At 44.0% G+C, this 24,277-nt stretch overlaps 2 protein-coding genes across 24 annotated transcripts in view; one reads left to right on the top strand and one right to left on the bottom strand.

Moving 5' to 3' along the window:
- Ccdc83 (coiled-coil domain containing 83) overlaps positions 1-4,636 on the top strand; it is a 28,161-nt gene extending 23,525 nt beyond the window's left edge. Inside the window, exons 7-10 of the mRNA XM_075952871.1 lie at positions 1,453-1,574; positions 2,259-2,338; positions 2,897-3,084; positions 4,453-4,636. Of these exons, the coding sequence (XP_075808986.1) occupies positions 1,453-1,574; positions 2,259-2,338; positions 2,897-3,084; positions 4,453-4,620 (558 nt within the window). The 3' untranslated portion in view covers positions 4,621-4,636. The remainder of the gene's footprint in view (positions 1-1,452; positions 1,575-2,258; positions 2,339-2,896; positions 3,085-4,452) is intronic.
- Positions 4,637-19,470: 14,834 nt separating this feature from the next.
- Positions 19,471-24,277, bottom strand: part of Picalm (phosphatidylinositol binding clathrin assembly protein) — an 80,863-nt gene continuing 76,056 nt past the window's right edge. For 12 of the 23 annotated variants that reach the window (XM_075952857.1, XM_075952847.1, XM_075952837.1 and 9 more), the window contains 2 exons: positions 22,156-22,257; positions 20,680-20,817 (listed from right to left, as the gene is read on the bottom strand). In XM_075952857.1, coding sequence (XP_075808972.1) covers positions 22,165-22,257 — 93 coding nt within the window. In that variant the 3' untranslated portion in view covers positions 20,680-20,817; positions 22,156-22,164. Of the gene's footprint in view, positions 20,818-22,155; positions 22,258-24,277 lie in introns of all 23 variants that reach the window. The other 11 variants (XM_075952843.1, XM_075952842.1, XM_075952855.1 and 8 more) reach the window with 2 other exon arrangements.

Consider the following 24,277-nt stretch of genomic DNA (forward strand, 5'->3'; position numbering starts at 1 on the left):
CAGAGACAGGGCTTCATGTCTTCGTCTTTTGCTTTTCTTGGCCCAGAAGCATTGCCTCGATCTCACAACTGCTCTTGGGCCCGCAGGAGCTTCTTGTGGGCCCGACCTGCCTTCGGCCTGCAGATGTGTTTCATGGGAGCGTCCTTGGTTTTGAACATATTCCGCTCCGCCTTCAGATACAGGCTGCGATACATAAGCTGGCCGTTCTTCTTCTTAGAGTCACAGTGTCTCCTAAGCAGTCCAGGCAGGATCCTCAGCCTCCGCCCCTTCTTCGATGACATTCAAGCTCTGGCAGGGCCTTCCACATACCTAAACCTACATGCCTGCCCGTCCATATGGCAGACACCTTTTGGCCACCAAGCCCAGAAGAGGCTTACAGGAGATCAGCCCATCTTTCACCGAATGAATGGAGTGTCACTGGTGATTTCATCGGTTCCTCTGAGGTCGAGCCAAATCTTTACATCACAGCGTAGGAAACAAAGGAACGCCTCTTCTAAAGCCGGAGCATGCAGCATGCACATGGCTGCCAGCCTTCCTAGGCAGAAGGTCCCAAAGACTGACGGGAACTCCATCAACCAAACTGGCAAATTCTGTTCATATTTGAAAACCAGATTCTTGTCTCCTTCTTGCTCATTCGGTCCCCGACTCCTCCCTTAATTGTGCCCTGGTAGACTTGGTTCCTGCTCCCCAGGAGACACGACTTGCATCTACATTAAGCCCCACTCCATCCTCACGATGTGGGTCAGATGTTATCCTTCCTGTCAGTTTCTCATTATTCCGACATCTGTGTCTTCCCCATCCCAGAGGAGCTGGCTTCCCCGCTTCCATCCAGGTTTCTTGCACCTCATCTTTGGTCAGCACCTTGCCCATAAGGCTAAGAGATCCCATTGCGGAATTAATTTCGTATCTTGATCATTTGTAATATGTTTGCTGGCACATGTAAGGGTTTTAGTACAACAGATGAATTGGCGAATATTTCATATATACGCATTTCTCAGAACTGGCACCAAAGAGAACATAATCCTAATAGAGAGGTTGGTAGAAAGGACTTTTAGGCATTTAAAAAATACCACCCCATATATCACTTATCCAGTGTTTTCATTGTTTTATTTATAATCGCTGTTAGAGAAAGTCCCACTGGCTAACCAATGCATCATATTGCTAAATGAATCTTGTCTTCCTAGCTCTGCCTCTAGCTCATATTTAAGTTCAGCCATGCTTCTGGAAGGCGTAAAGGGGCAGGTTCTGCTCTGTAGTAACTACCCACCAGGCCTGCTTATGGCCTAGAGAACCGCCCCACTCTTCCCCTTAACCACAGAAGGACCAGGAGAACCCAGTTATAAATCATGAATGCGAGCTCTTCCCTCAGGCCTATGTCCTTTCCAGAGTCAAATCTGTGTCGCTGAATGAAGCCAGTAAGTACCAACACCCCATCCCCTCTTCCGCAAACAGATTTCGATTCACAAGAAGGAAGTCAAAAAACTGGAACGCTGTATTCATCAACTAGAAGAGGAAAATCTGGTGCTGATCAACCAGCTGTTTAACTGTAGACTTGTGGATCTCAAAATACCCAGGTGAGATGCTCGCCCAGGTGAGATGCTTGCTCTGGGGCCACAGCAGCTGGCATTTGGTGCTCTCAGAACACCCAGGGCAAAGCCATGAACATTTCTAGAAAGGATTTTATAGTCTTTATACCTGTAAAAAGTTGGTGGGGTTTTTAAGATAGTTTAGCCAGTGTTACCTGTAATCCCAGCACCCGGGAGGCTAACACAAGAGGATTACCATAAATTCAAGGCCAGCATAGGCTACATAATTCTAGACCAGCCTAAACTGCTCTGTTTAACACCCCCTTCCTCGTACTGAACCTCCTCGTACTGAACCCAGGCCCTTAGACACGCCCAGCATTTCTTATACGCCCTCAGCATTTCTCACTGGCCTTCTTACTGAAAATCCATTGGTACCCAACTGGTATCATTCCCATGGTGGACTTCTGGTTCTACAGGACTCCATGTAGATTTCTCCTCAGGAAACCTCCCTTGTCTCCAAGGGGTGCCTCTTCTGAGCCCCCAAATTCTCACACCACCCATTTCGCTTCTCACTAGAAATCACCACCTTAGGATACTGTAGTGGTTTATCGGTCCAGCAAGCCTTAGGAGCAGGTCCCGCTTCCGCTTCGTCTCCACACTCTAGAGAGAAATAGATGCTGATGATGGTATCTCGGCAGCCATTGGCCGACAGTCTGCTATTGGTTCTTTTAGGAAACTGTATCTCACTCAAGCCGCTGGACAGCAAGTGCCACCTGAAGACGCGTCTTTGATGTTGCTAGAGACAGACAACGGTACAATTTCCTTGTGATGAGCTTTTCCTCGCCTCAACACAGCAGCCTGAGCATCTTTTATAGGCAGGCACCCCACAGGCAGGAGCTTTGCACCCCACACGCGGGAGCTCTGCACTCCACATGGAGGGCTGGGGTGTCAGTATACCCATTAGTTCCCAAAAGGCTATGTGGTTAATGTCTTAGCTATCAGGCTATAGAATCATTTCCTAAAATGGGGTCCCCTCTTATTTTTATATAATTTATATTACTTTCATTTGAGTATTATTTATTTATTTATTCCATAAATTCCATACTGATTTCTCTAAAACCATTTTGGGTTTGGTGGTAGCAGCCCTAGGGATTGAACTTAGGGCCTCATGAATGCTTGGCTCTCGTGGTTTTGATTAAGCTAAGTCATTCCTCTCTCCCTAAGTTTTATATTTCTAAGTTCTTTAAAAAAAAATGTGGACAGAGAAACCCTGTCTCAAAAAACAAACAAAAAAAAAATGTGACCAACGACTGCATCGTATTTGTAATCTGCTCAAACGTTCCTTACTTATTCCCTCGCTTTAATCTCAGGGGAGAATTTGAAATCGCCTGCTGAAACAGGGAGTGGGGAAGCGCTGAGCCTCTTGCTGGGGAGCCACGAGGCTAGCAGTCCGGTAGTCATCCAGGTCACGGACACAGAGAGAGAGGGCAGCTCCTCCCCCAAGATCCAAGACTCCGTCATCCACTACTTACTGCGCGAGGACGAGCAGGACTTCAAGGTGAGCATCGCGAGAGTCGCACGGTTCTGACGAGAACGGCAATGACCGCCATGCTGGCAGGAGACTTAGGACGCAAATGCTGCCATCCAACGAATATTTGTTTACTTAAGATAGACTTTCCCTATGTAGCCCAGGCTAGTCTCATATTTGAGAGATTCCTGCCAGGCTGGTCTCGAACTCATAGCTATCTGTCTGCCTTTGCTTCCTGAGTGATGGGAATTTCCAGAATTTCTTGAAGTTTTTCTGTATTTCTGATTCTGGTAGGTTTAAGAGTCAAATATGAGGAAAAACAACTCCAATTTGGCTCTCGGTCTGAGTCCCAAACACCACCACTCACAGCCCGTAACCCTGACTCCTGCTGCATCAGGCTGATGGAGCATCAGGCAGTGTGGACAACAGGCTACAGGCTGCGTGCCCCCCCCACCCCCGGTTTGATGAAATGGATTCCTGTGAGCTGTGATGGAGGAGCTGCCCAGGGTGAACGTCCCTCTGTTTTGTTGTGGTTTGAAAACTACATTCAACAACTGGCGTTTTGAAAACACTGCCTCCCCCGCCCCCAAACTCACACAAATACTAAACGCCCTGCAACACCCCAGATCCCTTACACTTGGGAATTTCCAGAGAACCGGGACATAAAGGCTCAAAGGTGCAAGTGTTTATAGGATTATAGAAAAAAATCAACAATTACCATGTAGGAGGAGCTACACTGTCCTGTCCCTCACCGGTCACGGGTTTATCATGGCACCCCAGCACTCCATGGGCACAGGGAACATTCTAGAAAGATCTGCTGATGTGTGTGGTGAAGGAACACAACACGTAAATCACGGCTTAGGAGTCTTCCCACGTAGGGCCTGAGCTGTTTGGATCTGGCTAGAGGATTTCATAGAGAGGAACTTTCCAGTTCTTCTTGGTGACTGACATCTCGAGAATTTTGGCACAAGGGGCTACGGTTGACCTAGACACTAGCCAAAGCACCTGTGGAAAGATCCAAATTCCAGGGCAAGTTCCTCGGTGCTACATTATCTAGTCCAAGCAACACTTGCAGAATCTCCACCCTGCTCCATTTTTGAATCATACAGAAGTCTGCTAGTTCTCCTTCACCAACAAAGCAGCCCAGAGGGGAAACATTTTCACTAGCCAGTATCAGACCCAACCCAGCTCCCTTTGAGAGCACCAGCCTCCCCCCCCCCCACTCCCCGGGAGGTCTGTCTACTGTGACTCACGGGGAGTATAAACTTACAAGTTAGACTTTTAAACTTTCTCAGGGGCTTTCATATTCACACAATCAGCAGGGCCACCCAGGGAAAGCAAAGTCTCATTCATCCGGCTTCCCTGCCAGTGACCTCTCGGCTTGTGTCTCTCCCCCAGGAGTATGTGAACTTGGGCCCCGTGGCTTTGAAGCTCCTGAGTGTAGAGGGCAAGAGGATGCCCATCCACTTCCAAGAGAAGGAGAGTCCGCTCAAGTCGTACGATGACATCCAGAGTCCCGAGAGCCACATCACGCACAAGATGGTGAAGATGTTGCTCGAGGCCTGAAAGCTGCGTGGTGGGAACCGCCTTTCCGTACCCATTCTCTGTAGATTAAACTGCCCAAGCGGCTCGCTTCCCCCACAGGGGTCCATCTTCAAAGCTGGTGTTTCTAACTGCTGTCATTACCTTTAAAACCCAGGTTCCCGGTAGCGAGCTATTGATTTACCTGCCCAGCATGCGTGACAGGAAGCACACAGCTTTCTGCATTGAAATACTTAGAAGGCCACGGGTTCAAGTCCTTCTCATTTGAAAGTTCACAGATTCACCCATGGTCTCAATATGCAGCGGGTGTTAGAGATGTTTCTAAGAAAACTTTATATATCACTGTCTACTTCTCACTCTGGGTGCGAGATGATAGTCCCTGTAATCTCCTATTCTTTAATCCTAGTTAGTTACTCTATCTGTTGAGATGAGATACCCCGGCAGCAGGAGCCTACAGCAGAAAAGGTTTATTTTGGTACATACTTTGACAGTGAAGTCATGCCAGTGGGGGTGATGGGAGTTTAGCAGTGGGGGGCTAAGGGTGAGGGGCTAGATGTAGGGGTTGGGGTGTGTGTCCGAGCCCAGACGGCAGGAGCTCGAGCTTGAGGAAGCTGGTAGCATCATTTCCGCACTCAGAAAGCAGAAACTGAACGCTAAACCAGATTCCTGGCTTCGACACAGTCCTGTGCCCAAGCCTTCACACCACACTAATCTAATGAAGAGAATCCCTCATCCGCTGCCCAGGTGCTGGTGTAATCTAGCACTCTTCCCAGGTGTGCCTAGGGGCTTGTCTCCTGGGGGGTCCAGACCTGCTCAAGTGACAACAGTCACCATCATTAAGAGCAAAAGCAATAAAATTACCTTCACTGAAGAAAGAAATTCCACTAGCAGGAAGCTCACCCCCTCTAGAGCTATCTCAAGCCTGTCTACCCGGTCCCCATGCAAAGGGCACTGTAGGCCCTTTCCCACAAGGCACTGCAGTTGCATGGGTATAATCAGCACTCCTTGGCTCTGTGACCAGAATCCACCACCGCACCTCGTTTCTGCAGTCTTTCTGTTTATAAAGGGTAAACCTCCTGCTGCGTCAGTAAGAGAGAGCTGTTAGTGACCTGTTTAGTGGTAACAAATGGACCCTGGTCTGGAGCCTGGCGGGTGACTGCCAGTGCTAACACTATCCTCAGTCACTGTCGAAGTTAAAAACAGGGTCATCTTTCCTAACGTCCTCAGAAGAGGGTAGTGCCACCACCAACTGAGTGCTGTTAAGTGGAAGGCGTTAGTTCCCGTTGTGGCCAGTGCTTCCTGCCCCTTCCCAGTCTCTCCCAAATCTCAGGAACAGCAGCAGGTAAAGGTCATGGTTGGCTTCCCTGACTGCGACATGTATCACACACATACCCCCTATACACACACACACATACACACACACACACATGCACACACGCACGCACACACGTTAAGTACTTTAAAATAACAATGGGCCAACTGGATGGGAAAACCTAGGCTGTGAAAGCTGGATTACTACAGAATCCATCTTTTCACGTGTCCCTGAAACGCTAGAAATCAAGTACACACAAGTACTGTGGTATTTGGGGGAAACTTTAACTCATTAATTAAAAAAACATAGAAAGGTAGAAAATCAGTAATCTAGTAAATTTTACCTTTAAGATCTTAATAGGGGAGGAGGAACTCAAAATATAAACCATAAATAATAAGAGGCAAAAAAACGATTAAAGCCAGAAACTCCACAAAAACAAAGTTGGTTCTCTGAAGGGCTGAGAAAGAAAGAAAAAAATCCATGAAAAATGAAATATCACTATGGATTTTTTTTATTTTTTTTATTGAGAAAAGGAAAAAAAGTTTCAGCCTCCTCCCAGCCTCCCATTTCCCTCCCCCTCCTCCCACCCTTCTTCCCCTCCCCCCACTCCTCTCCCCCTCCCTCCCCAGTCCAAAGAGCAGTCAGGGTTCCCTGCCCTGTGGAAAATCCAAGGTCCTCCCCCCTCCGTCCATGTCTAGGAAGGTGAACATCCAAACTGGCTAGGCTCCCACAAAGCCAGAACATGAAGTAGGATCAAAACCCTGTGCCATTGTCCTTGGCTTCTCATCAGCCCTCCTTGCTCGCCATGTTCAGAGAGTCCGGCTTTATCCCATGCTTTTTCAGTCACAGTCCAGCTGGCCTTGGTGAGCTCCCAATAGATCAGCCCCACTGTCTCCGTGGGTGGGTGCACCCCTCTCCGTCCTGACTTCCTTGCTCATCTTCTCCCTCCTTCCGCTCCTCATTGGGACCTTGGGAGCTCAGTCCAGTGTTCCAGTGTGGGTCTCTGTATCTCCATCCATCACCAGATGAAGGTTCTATGGTGATATGCAAGATATTCGTCAGTATTGCTATAGGCTAGGGTCATTTCAGGTTCCCTATCCTCAGCTGCCCAAGGAACTAACTGGGGACATCGCCTTGGGCTCCTGGGACGGGTGAGTGTGTGCTATCCAGGGGCGGATTGTCCCAGAAGAGAGCACAAACCCCCCTCCCCCAGCTCCTTCTGCAGAATCACTATGGATTTTTATAGTTATTATTAAAGACATGAAGAAAAACACCTTCCCAATAAATCTGACAATATCGATGAAACAAAAATGTCTCTTAAATATCATTTCTTAAAATCAGGAAGAGACAAAGATTCTGAATAATCTGTTAGAGAAATTAAGTCTGATTTAAAAACTTGGCGCAAAAAAGTTTTCAAACCTAATTAATTTTACTGGCGCACGTATCAGTCATTGTGGAGAGGAATTACACCAACCACACACAAATTCACCAGCGGAAGAGAAACTAACTCTTGGCCACCCTATGAGGCCAACGTCGTCCCAACACAAACACCAGCATTTCACGCCAAAGAAGCTCATAAGCCGGCGTGGCTTCCGCGTGGAGAGGGAGAAGGGCGACTTCCACAGTGCGTGGTGACCAGGATGAGGTCTGAACTTCTGAGTGGGGGTTATCATGGCTGTGTGAACGTCGTTAAACGTTCATGCACCATATAGGATAAGGTAGATTACACACTTGGGTATATTTTATCCTCCTATGGAAACACTGTCCCCCGAGGCCTCCTATTCTAATCCATCCCATAAGGTGGCAGCAAAAGCCTTGCTTATGCCCAGTGATGGGAAACAGTAAGGTTGTCTCCTGCTAGGAGGGTAAAAGATAAAGGCCTTAAGTCAGAACTTAGCCGTTCTGTCACGCACTGGGAAAGCTCGGAGCATGTGGTGTAACATGGCGAGGGTCTGGTTCATTGTTCTGGATTGGCCTTTACAATGTGTACTTCAGAAGAAAAGAAACAACGGAAAGCTTTCAAGATACCAGAGTGAAAAGCGTCACGGGGGCGCAGGGAGGAAGCTCAGTGGAGCGCTGGCTTTGCAGGCACAGAGGTGAGTTCAGTGCCCGATACTGCCAAAAGCGTCATTAGGGAACCGCCCTTGCCTTCTGGAGGTATCGTCCTTTCAACTTTAGAACTTCTAAAACACATCTACAATGTTTTTCTCTAACCACCCCCAATTCTCAGCAGTTTACGCTATAGTTTTTTTACGTGGCTCCGTTACAAACTGGTAAAGTCACCGGGTCGCTGAACTCACAGGTCAATGCCCCCCATTCAATGCCTTGTTCGTTTGTGGTACAAACCCTCTAGCCTGTCACTGTGCGGAAGGGTTAGCAGATGAGAAGATGACGGGCCTCTTGGGGATGTCATGGCCCAGTGAGAGGCTGGGCTGCCTTTGGTATTGTCTTTAGCAACAACAGCCAGCAGCACAAAATGCCCACAGGGCAAGCTACTGAAGTGGGTGAGTAACCTATCCTGTGTTTAAGCCACATTATTCTATTCTCATGTTTAGGATAGGTGGGGGGGGGGGGTTGAAATCCACATGAACTTGGTGGATTCCATGTCATTTCAGTTCTCAGAATAACGCGTGCTTACATTCTGCCCCTCCAGATTTGGGGGATGGAGACCATACGGCATCGGCTTTAGCCCCTGGCTCAGAACTTACTTCCGTTAGCCCAGAAGTTAAAAAGCTTTGAAGACGTTAAGAAGGCACAGGCAGGGTTTGAAAACACACATCGCCGAGGCTGGCTAAAACTGGGAACCTCTGGCTACAGAACGTTTTTAGGTCCTAGTTTGCTCTCTGTACCTCAAGGATCGGCTTTCCGTCACAGCTGAGATAACGGACCTTTAACAACCATTGGATTTTCTGTTCAAACCGTTCAGCTGTCTTTTTTGCTTGTTTTGTTTTTTTGTTTTTTCGAGACAGGGTTTCTCTGTGGCTTTGGAGCCTGCCCTGGAACTAGCTCTTGTAGACCAGGCCGGTCTCGAACTCACAGAGATCCTCCTGCCTCTGCCTCCCAAGTGCTAGGATTAAAGGTGTGCGCCACCACCGCCCCGCCCGGCCTGTTCAGCTGTCTTGACTGCGTGTTCCTGCGGTGACACACAGACCAGCGGGGGCACAAGCTAGTCTCTAGCGACAATGGCTGTCTACACTGTTAGCAAGGGTGCCGTAGCGGGAGCCAATCAATTCGCCATCACTGCCCTGGTGGACCTAAGAGGCTCCACTCTGGACCTGCTCACCTGGAAATGCTCCATCTTCGAACACTGGGGCAGTTCGCGGTACAGGGAAGCTAGAGTCTTTCCGGAGCAATAAAGGCCTGCCTGTTCACAGTCTGCTGGTCCTACTGGGTTTCACGACAGCGCACACAACAGCTCTCTGTATCTTTCTTGGAATAAACAGGCATTTACATTAAAAGCAAGGAAGTCTGTCCTTAAGCAACAGAGACTTTCTAAATATTAGTGACTAACTGGATTAAATGCTTCCATTTCCCACTCCTATGTCGTGTATGGCTCAAATTCCCAAAAAGTCTTTTTTTTTCTTACTGTGGCTTTTTCAGTTAGCTAAATTTTAGGTTATTGTGTTCTATGATATTGAAGTGCTTTTTAAAAAAATCAAGATACTAAAAAAAAAAAACCTTCAAATAGAGGCGGTTTCAGATATTCTGAACACCAAGCAAGTTTTAGAGTAAGTGCAAATGCAGACACCTGCAGACTTGGTGTCACGCTGGCTCAGCATTTCTCTCGTCCCGCAGTCAGCCTGCAGACCTCGCCTTGTGGGTCAGTGCTGTCTCTTTGTATAGTCTCAGCTATAAAAATGTCCCTCCTATAAGGGGAAAGGAAACCACCTAGGCTAGATCTCCCTCTGCAAGGCTGTGCCTCTCTCAAGACTCCCAAGTGGGGAGGGGGAGGGCCACAGATGCTTCTGAGCTCCTAGGGAAAATGGAGAATTAACTTGATATCTACAATACTCCTCAAAAGTTAAACTTTTACACCAGGTATTTCCTCCTAGTCACTTTTTAAAAAATGTTAATCTTGATACTACTTGTATAAAAACGTCTATGTGAAATCGATCTAGATCTGATACTAACTATCTGGTGAAAAGATACACATTTTTGATACATCGTCTATCATTCATCTGGCCTAAAACTGTTACTTGTTTACTTCACTTTTAAGCTTCTATAATTTTTTTCACTAAAATGTTTCAATGCTAACACTAATATTTTATTTAGAAAGAAAATGGGAATTATAAAATGAGATATGGTTTGAAGACACTGATCAAAAAAACTTCACAAAGTGGACAATTATTTTGATACAAATGGTATGAATGACTAGCAGGAGCTAACGGCATTCAAGTCTACCCTATATCCTGCTTTAGCTGGGGAAAGCAGAGAGGATGAGGGAGAGACAGGTACAGAGGGATTAAGGACCATGGAACAAAATACAAATAAAAATGCACAGAGAGCAATCTTGTGGGGAGCAGATCTACATAGGACCAGCCAAGTTTCACATATGAGAAAAGCAACTCTATTCTGTTTGACTCATTGTTTTCTGGTGAAGACAACCAAAATAAATGCAAATATAGAGGCTAAAATGGTATCCAGAAAGGCCAGTTGCATAACGGAATGTAGTCCGAGTCACTTACTGAAGGGGAAAAAAAAGACCCTCAAAGGCCTGAAATACATTAAAAAGTATTCTCCTTGAGAAAACACCTCTGGGCAACCCAGACTGCCACCTTGCACATATTGGATGTGTAGATCTGTTTTTAGTAGCTCGTTTTGTTCCCAGTACTGGACATCACACCCAGGGCCTAGCATATGCTACGGAGATCTCTACCACTGAGCTTATCTCCAGCCCCAAAGTGTTATTTTTAGTTATTTTTATTCATCTATTTATTTTACATCCTGGCCTCAGCCTCACCCCCCGTCTCCCCACCCCCAATCTCCACCACAAATCTACTTTAAAGCTCACTAAGATATGCTATTAGGGTTGGCGCTAAATAAACGGTAGCGCCCTTTCCTATCAGGTATGAGGCTCCGAGTTCCATTCCCAGCCCTGGCGATTTTAAAGACAAACCAAATGCTGCCTCAGGACCTCAGGGACTCAGGCTGCGCGGGAGCAGAGCAATCAGGGGATCAGGGCTCTGTTTTGGAAGCGTCCACGGGACTATTGTTAAGGATGCAGAAGAGCTGAATGGATGTCCTAAAGTCTGCATTTGAAGATTCAAGAAACCCTAGCATCAGCAAACACTCAAGTATGCTTACGCAGGCACTTTGCCCTCATCGACTTCATTATGATGCAATCCCGAAGTAGGGGCCACAACTAACCCCGTTGTGCAGAGGAAGAAAGGCTGAAGTTTAGCAACTTGCCTGAAGTTGCTTCCAGATTGACTCGAGACCCCATGCTATGCAGCATTCCTGCAAGAAACGTTAGCATGTGCCAGGCTTCTACTTAGTAACTCATTAAACGCAGCACTCCTAAGAGGAAGACACTGTTATGCATAATTTACAGATTAAGAAGCTGAGGTCTAAGGAGGTGGTGTTACTAGCTGCAAACGGACTTAATCTATTAGCAGTGCTGAGTCTACCATGGCTGTTACACTGTAACCGGCGCACCAAGAAGTTGGTTCTCTCAGGAGAGAGGTTCTCTGAAGTGCAAGAGAATGTTCTTTATGATGCAAGGATCTCTCCAAACTGCCCTGTAGGCTCGTCTTCCAGATTCTATCGGCTCTCCTTCCATACATCCCATCTCCTCTCCAGGCAACACTGTGCCTGTCTCCCCTTAGGTCTTGCAGCCTCTTGCCTTTGGACCAGCTCTTAACCTGAGATTTGTTCATGCCTCAGGCTGCTACAGTGGTCTCCTAACTGGCTTATCTATTTCTTCTTTTCTCTCCATTTTCTAATCGCACTTCAGCGACCAATCCTTTTAACAAAAATCTTACAGCAATTTCTAGTACCCCTCTCCCCGCCCCAGTTCAGAAAGAAACCCAAGCCTCAGCATGCATAAGTCCTGGTCTATTCAGACCTCAGCATCTCCTGAGCTCCTCCAGCCTACTTAGGGTGCTCTGGCCTTTCTACTGACAACCTTGCTCATCTAAAGAGTGGAGCACAAACCCCTTCAGACGTCTGCTGCCTTCTGCTTGTGTATGCGTGGGAGGACTGCTCCCCTCACCTCATCGTCTCGCGGACTTTCCACTCTGCCCAAACCGCGCCGCGCTCAGGTGGTAGAGCAGTCGTTCACTGAGCGACTTCTCAAGCTCCTGTCGCTTCCTAGGCTAACTACTGCACACAAAGGGTATGCTTGGCAGGTCAGAGAAGGAGCAGATCTACTTCGTCTTCAGCGTCTCTGGCCAGCCTGCACACTTCGCTGGTTGTCAGTGACGTTACTTGCTCCCACCAAGTGTACCTCTACATTTTCTTTACTCAGACCTGAGTCATGACTTCTGTCTCTGCTGTAGAGTTAATAACCAAGTTCCCAAATTCCAGATTGAACTGACAGTTTGGGGTTCAAATTTCACTCATGCTGACCATTCCCTCCTTCACTGGAGTCCCTAGTGCTTCTTCCCTGCTTCTCTTTCAGCCCATCCATCTTCCTGAGTAACGGAGCTGCTTCAGTGGGGCTCATCCTTGGTGAGGCCTTTGTTATGAATTTATTTCCTGCCACCAGATTGTTCGTTTGGTAATCTCAGCCACCACGAATACTACTTTGCACCATATTTCCCATATTTTGAACTTGAGATATGCAAAGCAACGGGAAACAAAGCAAAAACCATTTTTATCAATTTCTGAGATAGCTTTCCAGTTTCCACTGCCTCTTACAATGAATGAAGTAGAGTTCCCTCCTCGGAATAATAAAGTTTAACAGGCAAAACAGAAACACAAAGAAGCAGATCATCTCAAACTCTTTTAAGGGGTAGGGAATGGTTAACCTAAGCAGAATATCCCAGAACTGAGAGCTGATAGCAATGCTAATTATGGCCTTTTAATAAGCAGTATCTCACAGACCCATGGGGAGGGGGCTAGACCTAACCAAATACCTGAACCACTTTCTCAGGAAGCTACTACCTTCAAGAAAGAAATTATCAGGCAAGAATACTTTCACTATTTGATTTTCATCTTTGTTCTTTGTGGGGTTGTTATTTTGTTTTGAAAGTGAGAGAAAGAACAAAGTTGGGCACAAGATGGGTGGGTAAGTGTTAGGAGCAGTGAGACCCCAGACCCTAACTTTCTTGTAATCTCCTGATCTGAGTGCCTACAGCTGCTCTGAGCACGAGACCTTCAGGCGTTCCTGATGGCAGGAGAGTGGTTTCTGGTGGGTTTGGCTGGGGCATGGCTATCTCTATATAATCTGCCCCTGAAAACAATAAAGGGGGCATTCTTGGGGAATTCTCTGTCTCTCTGTCGGTGTGTGTCTGTGTATTTTAACCTCCAGCCCCCTTGCCCAAAGCTCACAAACTGGATAATAGCACACAAAGCGCAGACACGGGGGCGCGGTGCGCGGCAGCTAAGGAAATGGGAAGGATCTGGGAGGAGCTGAAGAGACAGCACAGCTGTTCAGAGGACTGGCTGCTCTTCCAGAAGGCCCACCTTCAATTCCCAGCACCCACATGGCAGCTTAACAACTGTCTGGAATGCAGCTCAAAGTGACATGTATGCAAGCAAAACACCAATGCACATAAAACAAAAATAAATCACTTAAAATTATATGAAAACTGATTTAAAAAACTTTTTAATTATGTGTATGTTTGTCTGTTGTCGGTAAGTATACATGAATGCAGGTGCCTATAGAAGGCAGAAGAGGGCAACAGGTTCCCCTGGAAATGCAGTTAATGTCAGTTATGAGATTCCAACAGGGTGCCTGGAACCAAATTGACACCAGTCTTCCGCAAAAGTAGTTTATGCTCTTAGCTGCTGACTCATCTCTCCGGACCCCCAAACAAGCATTCTAACCTCATGTTAAAAAAAAAAAGAACACTATCTAAAAATATATGAAGAAGTAAAAAAAAACTTGGTATCAAGAAAACAAATAACTCAATTTAAAAACGGGGTACAGATCTAAACAGAATTCTCAAAAGAGGAAACTCAAATGGCTTAGAAACAAATGTTCAACATCCTTAGCATTCAGGGAAGTGCAAATGAAAACAACTTTGAGAATCCATCTTACGCCTGCCAGAATGGCTAAGATTAATTACACAAGTGACAGCTCCCGTTAGTGAGGATGTGGAGCAAGGAGAACACTCACCCACTGCTAAGTGGGAGTGCAATCTTGTACAACTACTATGGAAATCAGTGTGTGGTTCTTCAAGGAGATGGGAATCGATCTCCCTCATGATCCAGCTATACCACTCTTCGACACACACTCAAAGGACGTCTCATCTTGTTACAGAGACACCTGCTCAACCATGTCCACTGATGTTCTCCTCATAATAGTCAGAAATTGGAAACAACATAGATGTTTCTCAACAGAAGAATGGGCAAAGAAAAAGCAGTATTTACACAACAGAATACCACTCAGCTGTTAAGCAAAAATATAAATAATAAAAATAAAAATCAAATCACGAAACTCTCAGGAAAATGGGTAGAACCAGAAAGAAAAACCATCCTGAGTAAGAAAGAGAAATATGGCACATAGTCACTTATGTGTGGATATTTGCTGTTAATGACTACCAAGCTGCAATCCATAGAACCAGAGGGTAGAGAGGGAGGTGTGGGGGGGCACGAGGGTGTGGCAGATAGAGCTCCCTAGGAAAGGGAAATAAAGGTTATGAATGATGGGGAAGGCTGGAATGGGAGGATCAAGTAATGAGGGGAGGAAAACGAGGGGCAAGAGGGGGAATATGGGGGAGAGACAACTAAAATTAAGGATTATCTAAGGGGTACTGAGGAAACCTAATACAGTAGAAGCCTCCTAAAATACATACACATAAAAAGGCAATCTAAATGAAGTCACCAAATAATGAGATATAGAGTCCCAACTGACCATCTCTTGTCACCAATGAAACTTACAATACTGGGACTGGGTCACATCTAATTGAGTTGGCCAAAAGGGTCCCATGAGGACCCCTCAAACAAGCCAGAGCGTTGCCAAGACTTTAGCTTGCTTTCCACAACGGATGGCAAGGCCCCATTGCTAAAGACAACACCTATAGAACTCACTGACATTGGAGAGGTCCAGTTGGTGCCTACATAGAACCTTTACCCCCACGGTCTACTGCCCTTGTAGGGTAAAATAGGAAGGCACTCTGCACACTGCCAAAGGAGAAGGGTAAACACCAACCCAGCCACAAACCTTTGGATCTACAATGGTGCCTTGCCTGCAAGATCTGCTAGGGCAATGGTGACACAAAGCTTATGGGAGTAAACAACCAATATCTGATATTTATGAGCCACTCCATGAAATGGACCAAGAACCTGAGACCAGACATTCTGCTACATTCATACATCAGTACCTTGTTCAGTCATGATCAGAGCTTATTCCTGCAGCACATGGAAACAAAGAGACCCACAGCCAGACACTAGCAGTGAGAGAGACCTTGGAACACTGTCCTAAACCTGGTGTCTTCATTAAATCCCTCCCCTCGGGGGTTAGGGAACCCTGCAGAAAATGATGCAGTGTAAGACCCAGAGAGGACGGAGGCAGCATGCACAGGGCCTGAACACTCATCTGCAGCAGGTGGGGCATTAGTGAAGGACATGGACACGTGTCCCCATCTCGAACACAGAAGCAATCTCTAATTGATAAACACTTGCAGATGAAAGTGTAGTTCCCCCCAGGGCATCTCGCTGGGGAAACTACTTCTAATAGACTGCAGGAAGAGCAGATGAAAACTCAATGGCATTTTTGGATGTCTCATCTCACAATGCTGGGTCAGGGATTTTTCTGTTTATTTAACCTTATTAGTGTGTATTTTTTTTCTTTTACTCTACAAGTCCTTTACCATGTATATTAAGCCTTCCAGTCAAGCCATTTTTGCTATTTTTTTAAAAATGGGGTTGCAGAAGAATATTTGAACAAGTAGATCTGTTGTTACTTGTTCCTTCTCGTGGACTCTTTTCCTTCTGTTTTTGTAATTCTGACGCTTGTTTTATCATACTATATTATTATACTATTATCTCTTAGAAGCCTGGTTGTTTTCTAAGGAGAAGCAGAAACAGAATAGATCAGGTGGGAGGGGAGATGGGAGGAACCAGGGGTAAAGGGAAACCAAAATAAAGATATATTATGGGTGGGTTTACAACTATTTTCAATAAAAGGAGAAAAATGAAAAAAATTAAAGATTAAAATGTGGATGATGAGTGAAGGTCTGCTTCTGCTGGTTGAATAATAAACTATCTTGCTTGCTTAAGGATGCCGGGCTAATGTGGGATTCCCCTCTGCAGGCTATGAAGATTTCATTGCCATTGGTTATTAAAGAAGCTGTTTTGGCCAATGGCTTAGTAAAGCCAGGCAAAAAACTCCAAACAGAGATATAGAGAGAAAGTAGGTGGAGTCAAAGAGATGCCATGTAGCTACGGAAGGAGAATACCGACAGCCAGAACCTTACCAATAGGCCACAGCCTCGTGATGATTCACAGATTAATAGAAATGGGTTAAGATGTAAGAGTTAGGTAGAAATATGCCTAAAGCTATTTGTCAGACAGCGTTGTAATTAATATAGTTTCTGTGTGATTATTTGGGTCTGAGCAGGCAGGAAATGAATTAGCACCCTCCATGAAAATAAGGATATATTACGGGGGTGGGGGGACACACACATATAAAAGAGAGTGGAAGGTCTGCTTCTCTGTTGGTTAAATAATAAACAATCTTGCTTGCTTAATGACGCTGGACCAGTATTCTCATGTGTGGTGAAGACCAAACGTTCTTGAAGGGAAAACAAAGTATGTATTTTCTTCCCTTTGGTTGGTCTGGATAACAAGAAAATAACCCAAGTCTAGAATGGAAGCAGAACAACCTGCCACAACTTTCCATCATAGTCTCTATATGCTGGGCCACTTAACACACGTAAGTGTACTGTACATGAGGTCTTTAGAGACCATCTATAAGCTATAAGCCATAAATTGATATATCCTACAGTCATCCTATCCTCTAATACTTGTGTGCTATAATATACAATATAATTCAGAACAAGTCCCTACCCCAACTACCGCCTGTGGACTCTTGAGTAAATTTCCAAAAGTGGAAATAGTATTCTTGAATTTTATGACAACTCGAGCTGATGCTTATCTAAAATGGCGGTGGTAGCCTTGGGAGTCTGTGTGGGAGAGCTGTGAATTTCCTACCAACTAGGAAGGAGGCAGAGCAGGATGTTCTAGCAAGAGGGCGGCCTTCTAAAAAGAAGGGTGTAACTGTGACAAATCAATGTGTTATGTCTACATTATTTCTGTGGGAAAGGCGACAGCCCTGAGAAGATTTCTTGGCTCTTTCACAAGACCAAAGATGGTAAGGCATAATAAATAGCAGGTGTGTTCCTCTCTATACTTGTTTACTTAAGCTAACTGTAAACATCGCCTCATCTGCTTGTGTTAATAAAAACAAGGGGCTGGAGAGATGACCCAGAGGTTAAGAGCATCAGCTGCTTTTCCATAGGATTCTGGTTCGACTCTTGGCACCCACACGGCAGCACACAACTGTCCTTAACTACAATTCCAGGGGATCTGATGCCTTCTTGTGGATTCTGCAGGCAATGCATACATACATACATATGTACATACATACATATACACACACACACAAGAAAAACACCCATATACATAAAATAAAAAATATGAAGGGGGCTGGAGAGGTGACCCCACAGATAAGAACACAGCACTGGCTGTTCTTCCACAAGCCCTGGGTTCCATTCTTAGCACCCACAGGGTGGCTCACAGCCACCTGTAATCTCATTTCCTGGGAACTGATGTCCTCTTTTGGTTTTTGTGGGCACCAGACATGCACGTGGCAGATACACAGACTACTTGCAGGTAAAATAACCACACACCCCCACACAAATAAAGAAGAAAGTGCCCTAGAAGGAAGTTTACAGTTTTTGACAATATGTTCATTCTTATACAGTATAAAAGCTATAGCTGTGTTCTATGAAGTTGAAGATTAGCAATATAATTTAAGGCCTAGATAAAAAAATCTCAGTCAGTGGTTAAAAGGTGTCTTTCACACAATCAGAAGCATAAAGCAAATTTAGAAAATAATTTGGAACGGGTCTCTCTGCCCTCCACAACTACTACCAACTTGCTAACTAGGCATTAAAGTGTGTGAGGAATGCACAGCTGTTGAAGTTGTTTAAATACTTGGCCCCCAATTGGTGGAAATGTTAGGCAAGAATTAGGATGTGTGACCTTGCTGGAGGTGCATCACTGAGGGTGGGCTTTGAGGTTTCAAAACGTGCTATTCCCAGTTAGGGCTCGCACTCTGCCTCCTGCTTGTGGGTCAAAATAGAGTTCTCGGCTACTTCTTCAGCATCATGCCTGCCTGTGGCCACGCTCCCCGCCATGACAGTCTAGGCCTCTAACCCTCTGAACCGTTAACCCCTACAACTCACTTCGGGAAGTTGGCCTCGCTGTGGTGTCCTATCACACACAGAAAAGCATGTGCTTTCCTCCTTGTACTGTGACGAAAGCTGCCATTCTCAGGTTTGTAGTTCTCCCGCCAACAATGACAGACAGCAGGGACGGAAGCAGGGATGGGAGGCCAGAGTGGCCAACAGTCTAGACCGAAGAATATGATTCCCATTTCAGTTTGGAATAATGACAGCAAGCGAATGGACCATGCCGCTAATTACTTGACTCTTCCACCTGCTAATTTAATACCCTGGACATGTTAATTTTCTTCTTTTCCATCCATAAAACAGACTGAATGTAATTCTTATGCAGCAGAGTCCAAAAATATTTAAACAATAAAATAGAGGTGGTTATAGTGCACACACATGCAGAAACACATTCAAACTAATGTCAGGAAAAAGGTAAGTCGCATTCCTTAAAATACCCAAAGTACCAAGAGAGAAATCAAAACTTACTATTTTAAGGACTCTAATTTAAAATACAATTTCCCGGTTTATATGGAAACATTTTAATAATAGTGAAATCTGAAAATCAGTCATTATTAATGAGGCACACTGGCTAAAGACTATGATTTTTGCAACCACAGAAAATCTTTGACAGTACAAAGCTTTTAATCTCTCTGATGAGCTCTGACTACTGGATATTACTCACTATGCTGAATAATACAAGCATCTTAGCATACATAATCTTACACATAAAGAGCACTCTCTCCCTTAACTCACCCTCCTGGAGCATCAGATCAGAAGGGAAAAAGGAACAATACGTAGTTCAGTTTCTGAGTGAGTTCAGAGAGTAACAAGAATTCAAACATAATTCTTTTCGGATGTTTAAATAAAACAAACTTTACATTTTATTAAACCAGCAGATATAACCACTTAGATATAATTTTATTAGCAAAAAATGATGATATTGATAATAAAAAATGAAAGGAAAAAAGAGAATGCACCTCAAACCAGAATACCATAACATGTTTTGTGGAAGCTGCATTTTATTTGAAAATCCACCCATTTGCTAACATACATTTTAATATTGTAAACAAAAATAGAATCTGCAGAGACAATGCAACAAGTATGCTTAACTCATGTACAGAATTGCTTTCCTACAATGAACTGTCCTTCTTAAGGCCCCTCTCCACCCAAGCGTTAGGATGTATTTACAGAAAGCACCGATCAACAGTGCATTTTAATTCTTCATTAACTAAACTCTTGGCTAGACATTGAATTTAAAGATACTATCTCCCCTTATTTAAAAGGTACATGATCATAACATGGCACAAGCCAAATAAAAAGTTCAAGGATTTTTGTCCCCTCCCTTTCCCCATAACATCTCCTAAAGTTTACTGAAAAGAAGGAAAGTCTTGAAGTGAAAGCAATTCCTCACATTCATTTTGGAAAGGCCCTACTGTCCAATGGAATAGAATGACATGCCAAGCACGAAGCAGTATAGATCCTTCCCAATGCACTAATGCTGAATTTTAAATGTAGTGCTTCTCCTAGTCAGTGAACTGTTCCCCTGCAAAATCCTAGGCACAGAATTGACTATAAGGATTAATGCATTTATAATGCTTCCCTAAATCCCATAGAGACTGAGAATTCTTAAGAGATTCAGACCCATGGTTTTGCCTTAAAATATTTAGTGCTCTGTATGTCAGCTGAAAAGCATTCTGAATCAGATTCAATCTTGTGGACAAAAATCAAACATACTGTGAACGTCCATACTCATTTTTTTAAGGAGGTTTGATATAATATTAATGTTATGTAAAATTGATAATCATAAATAAATACAAATACTTAAGGAATGTCTACTGCAAACTGAATATAATTTTTAAAAAAAAGCTAACTTCAATTATGGTTTCTGTATTTGTGAGGACTGGAGGAAAGAAATATAATGCATAATTAAAAATTATGATTTTGATCCCCACTGAGTCCTGTTGAATTACGGTAAAGGACACAACTCTTTTCTCCAGGCAGCTTTTCCAAACACACACTCCACACTTTCCAAGTACGGGCTTTTCTTGGTTGGTTACTGATTATGGGTATTAATAGGAGTTGAAAGAACTGAAGTGTTAGTCACCAGAAAGACAGATCTTAGTCTTAAATCATGGCAATTCTTGGCTTTATAAACGATATTGACAAGGCTCTCCTAGAAACTAGTCCCATCCCTGCTGTGGGCCTTCGTGGGTTACTGGAGCGCTCTAATGGAGGAAGAGTTTCAGAGACAGCAGTTTGGATTTTGCTGGAAGTAAGGAGTTGCCACCTCGAACTTGTGTTCATGGAATAATTCCATTCTCCTCCATGTAGTTACATAAACTGTATCTGGAAAAAAAAAAGCCATGGTCTAAGTTAATTCACTATATTACAGGAAAAAAAAATCACAGATAAAAACACTTTCTGCCTTCACCATTCAACCAGCCTAAAAATGTTCTTAACATGCTCATCACAGACCCTGATGGCACAGAAAGTCTCACCACCTTCCTGTGTCCCAGTACTCAATCCATGAACCATACTGTAGGGACTCCTAATTAACTATTTAAAAGCAGGAAGGAGTGGAGGCTAGGGGAGAAAAACCAATGAACTATTTTTCCTTAAGTTAAAAAATATTTATCCATAAGCACAAATGCCCCACGTAACTCATTTGGGAAAGCAAAATATAAAATACTTTTAAAATACATATAATTAGAGAATAAAATAAAAGGCAGTGTTGTTTGTACTGATTCAATTATTTACTAATATAATTAAGACCCTGAAGCATCTATAAAGGAATACATTTCAGTCAGGAGTCACTATTCACCCATTCCTCTTCAACTGCCTATGCACAGCTAAGACTGAGGTAGATGTGCGAGCCAAATAAAACCATGAACTGCCAAAGATCTAGACAGGAAATGTAAACTGGGGCTAGAGCATCAACAAGAACAATTAACTGTCTTCTAGAAGATATAGGTGGTGTGGATCATATACACAGATCCTTGTATTCAAAACATAAGTATTCGTTTGCCCTTAAATAAAAACAAGCTATAGCTGGGAGGCAGAAGCAGATGATCTCTGTGTGTTTGATGCCAGCGTGGTCTACAGAGTTCCAGGACAGTCAGCATTACACAGAGAGACTGTCTCAAAAAACCAAAACCAAAAAACCCAAACCAAACCCAAGGGAAAAAAAAAAACCAAAACACAAAATTGTATTTTTAGGTTACTATCAAGGAACACATAAAGTGCAACTCTCTAATGAAATTATACAAATGTATTTTTATCATTAGCCATATCTGTTACACTGAAACTAAAGCTATTCCTAACCAAGACTTAATGCACTGTGTACAACTGGGGCATTCTCTACAATTCTCTTAGGATGGACTCAAACACATCTGTAAGGGTGATATTTGATTCCAGCCATCAGCTGTGAATAGTGGATGCTTCTGTGTTAAGATGTCCCTTGACCTCACACATCCAGTAAGTCAAGCTATGTTCCAAAGGCAAAGTTCTTTTGTCCTATCTCAAACTAGTTTTATTCTTCACTTAAAGAACAGAAGAGGAGGAGACAGTTGAGGCACAGAGGGAATGCAGGCTCCTTTAAATAAACAAGGAAGAAGAAGGGTGCACGGTGTTCAGTGCTGGCAATCTTTGTATCCACGCCCCCATCTCCCCCACACGCAGCAATACCTAAGTGACTTATAAGAAGTCCTCCAGAGAAAGCTCTGCAAAGGGGTCCTTTCCTGCAGCTCTGTGAGGACTGTGCCTGGAGGGGCTGGATGCTGCCGACAGCTGGGGGAAAGAAGACAGAGACAGGGGAGAAAAAGATCTCAGAATGACAGAACATGAGAGTAGAAAGTGTAATGAAGAAAGAGGTGGTTTTTGCTTTGTCACCTTTAATAAATTAAAGGCAGCCTTTGTAGAAAATGGGATTATTTAAAATGCTATTGCATGTCAAGTTAAAAGATATCCAATGGCATGTGTTTTCCAGAAAACAAATGTGCGCCTCTGAAACATAAAATGAAAGTCTTTATCCATAAAAGCTGGTATCAGTCAAGACTTCTAGTGTAGGGGGAGAAAGGGAGTAGGGAGTACAGGAGATAGGATGCATAATTGTGTTTAAAAAAATAGCCTTCCTATGTCCAGACAGATGTCCACAGTGGTCCAAACTGACCTCAGTTCAGACTCCATGTTTCCAGATGCAATTATCATTTGCTGCCTTCTTCCCGCAGGTCTCTCTGTTCTTACACAAGGCTTACCTCCTGCTTTTCTATCTGGACACCCTGAAGCCGGTGTACACCCTGAGGGAACTAAGCCCAGACGCTCTGAATAAAGGGTCAGGAAGGTCTCTGCTTGTTTCCAGTCCAAGTTCATCTGATTTTCAGAATTTGCCCCATCTTTTAATTTGAAAATAAAGTTGACCACTGCACCAAGTATCTTTACTCCCAAAGAAAAGACAATTTTTCTGAGTAATTAAGAGGTTATTGTGTGTGTGTGTGTGTGTGTGTGTGTGTGTGTGTGTGTGTGTGTGTGTGCGCGCGCGCGTGCCCACCTGTGCGTGCACTCCCAAGAGTTTCACCAAGCTTATTTGTGAGTATTTAAAACCCAACAAAACTATTTTTAGTTTGGAAGAAACTTCTGTTTCTCCTTTGCTACAGGATCACAGAGTCTGCATGCACAGGACCATTATGAGAAGAACTGATTTTAGGGTCATTAAGAATTAAAATTGATTAAGTAAAATAACTTCCATTCATATTTCCAACACTTAAATTATATAAAGAATTGTAAATCACAAAAAAAACTCTTTGCTGGTTTAAAAAATTATTTCATCTCTTTTTAAGTTTTGCTTCTTTGTTTTTGTCTTAAGGAAAAGCATCTTTTCCTTAAGAATGATTGGCCAATGAGTTTTAGCAAATAGTACCTCACCAGTATAAGCAATTTGACATTTAGGGCACTATAACCAGTTTACAAATTTGAAAATCATCTTTTGTTATTCTGATCATCAAGATTTTCCCAACCCATACACTACGTTAGAAATACACATTCAAAGGCAGAGAGAAGAGATGGTGGGAAGGATAATGGACTTGCCCGTGCTGCTACAGATGGAGGACTGGGCAACAGGTTTGTCTTGACTAGAGCTCTCAATATCGGCCACTCCAACGGCAAAGTAAAGTGAACCCTAACTGGAAAGATGCCCCCATGAATGGATGCCTATCCAGAAGAAAATGATTTCAAATACCCATTAGTCACTGGGATGAAAGGGCAAACATTCATACTTACTTCCACTCTTAACTTCACCTAGATTTTCCTTTTCATTACAAGTTAAAAACAAATATACTCCACTGCACACTGAATCTAAATGCTAACTCTATGAGAGCCCCACACTAAAATGTTTCTTTACAACAGGTTTTCATGAAGGCAACAGTTTGAAGACCTGATAGCACCAGGAGAAAATGTCCCTGAAGAATGTAAAAGAGACACCACCATTCTCAACATAAGCATGCTAGCAGGAATCAGAGTTTTACAGACAATGTTGAAAGAGTTCAGTTTACCTTGGGGAAAAACACCCTCCAGGCTTTAAAAGTGTAAGACATGCACTAATAAGTCTTATGTATATACTTAGTAACATTAAATATTTGAGGCCACCAATGATTCAGTGTCTATTTCTACACACTAAGCTTCTTAGCACGCTCCCCCAGAAGCAGGCTAATCCACATCCTAGAGTGGTCTGGCTGCAACATCACTCCAGGGCCTTGGACATCCAAGTGGCCACACACCTACTCCGACCTTTTCCCGTCACTAAAGAAAGCAC

The sequence above is a fragment of the Microtus pennsylvanicus genome, chromosome 18, assembly GCF_037038515.1.
Source record: "Microtus pennsylvanicus isolate mMicPen1 chromosome 18, mMicPen1.hap1, whole genome shotgun sequence".
Classification (NCBI taxonomy): Eukaryota; Metazoa; Chordata; class Mammalia; order Rodentia; family Cricetidae; genus Microtus; species Microtus pennsylvanicus.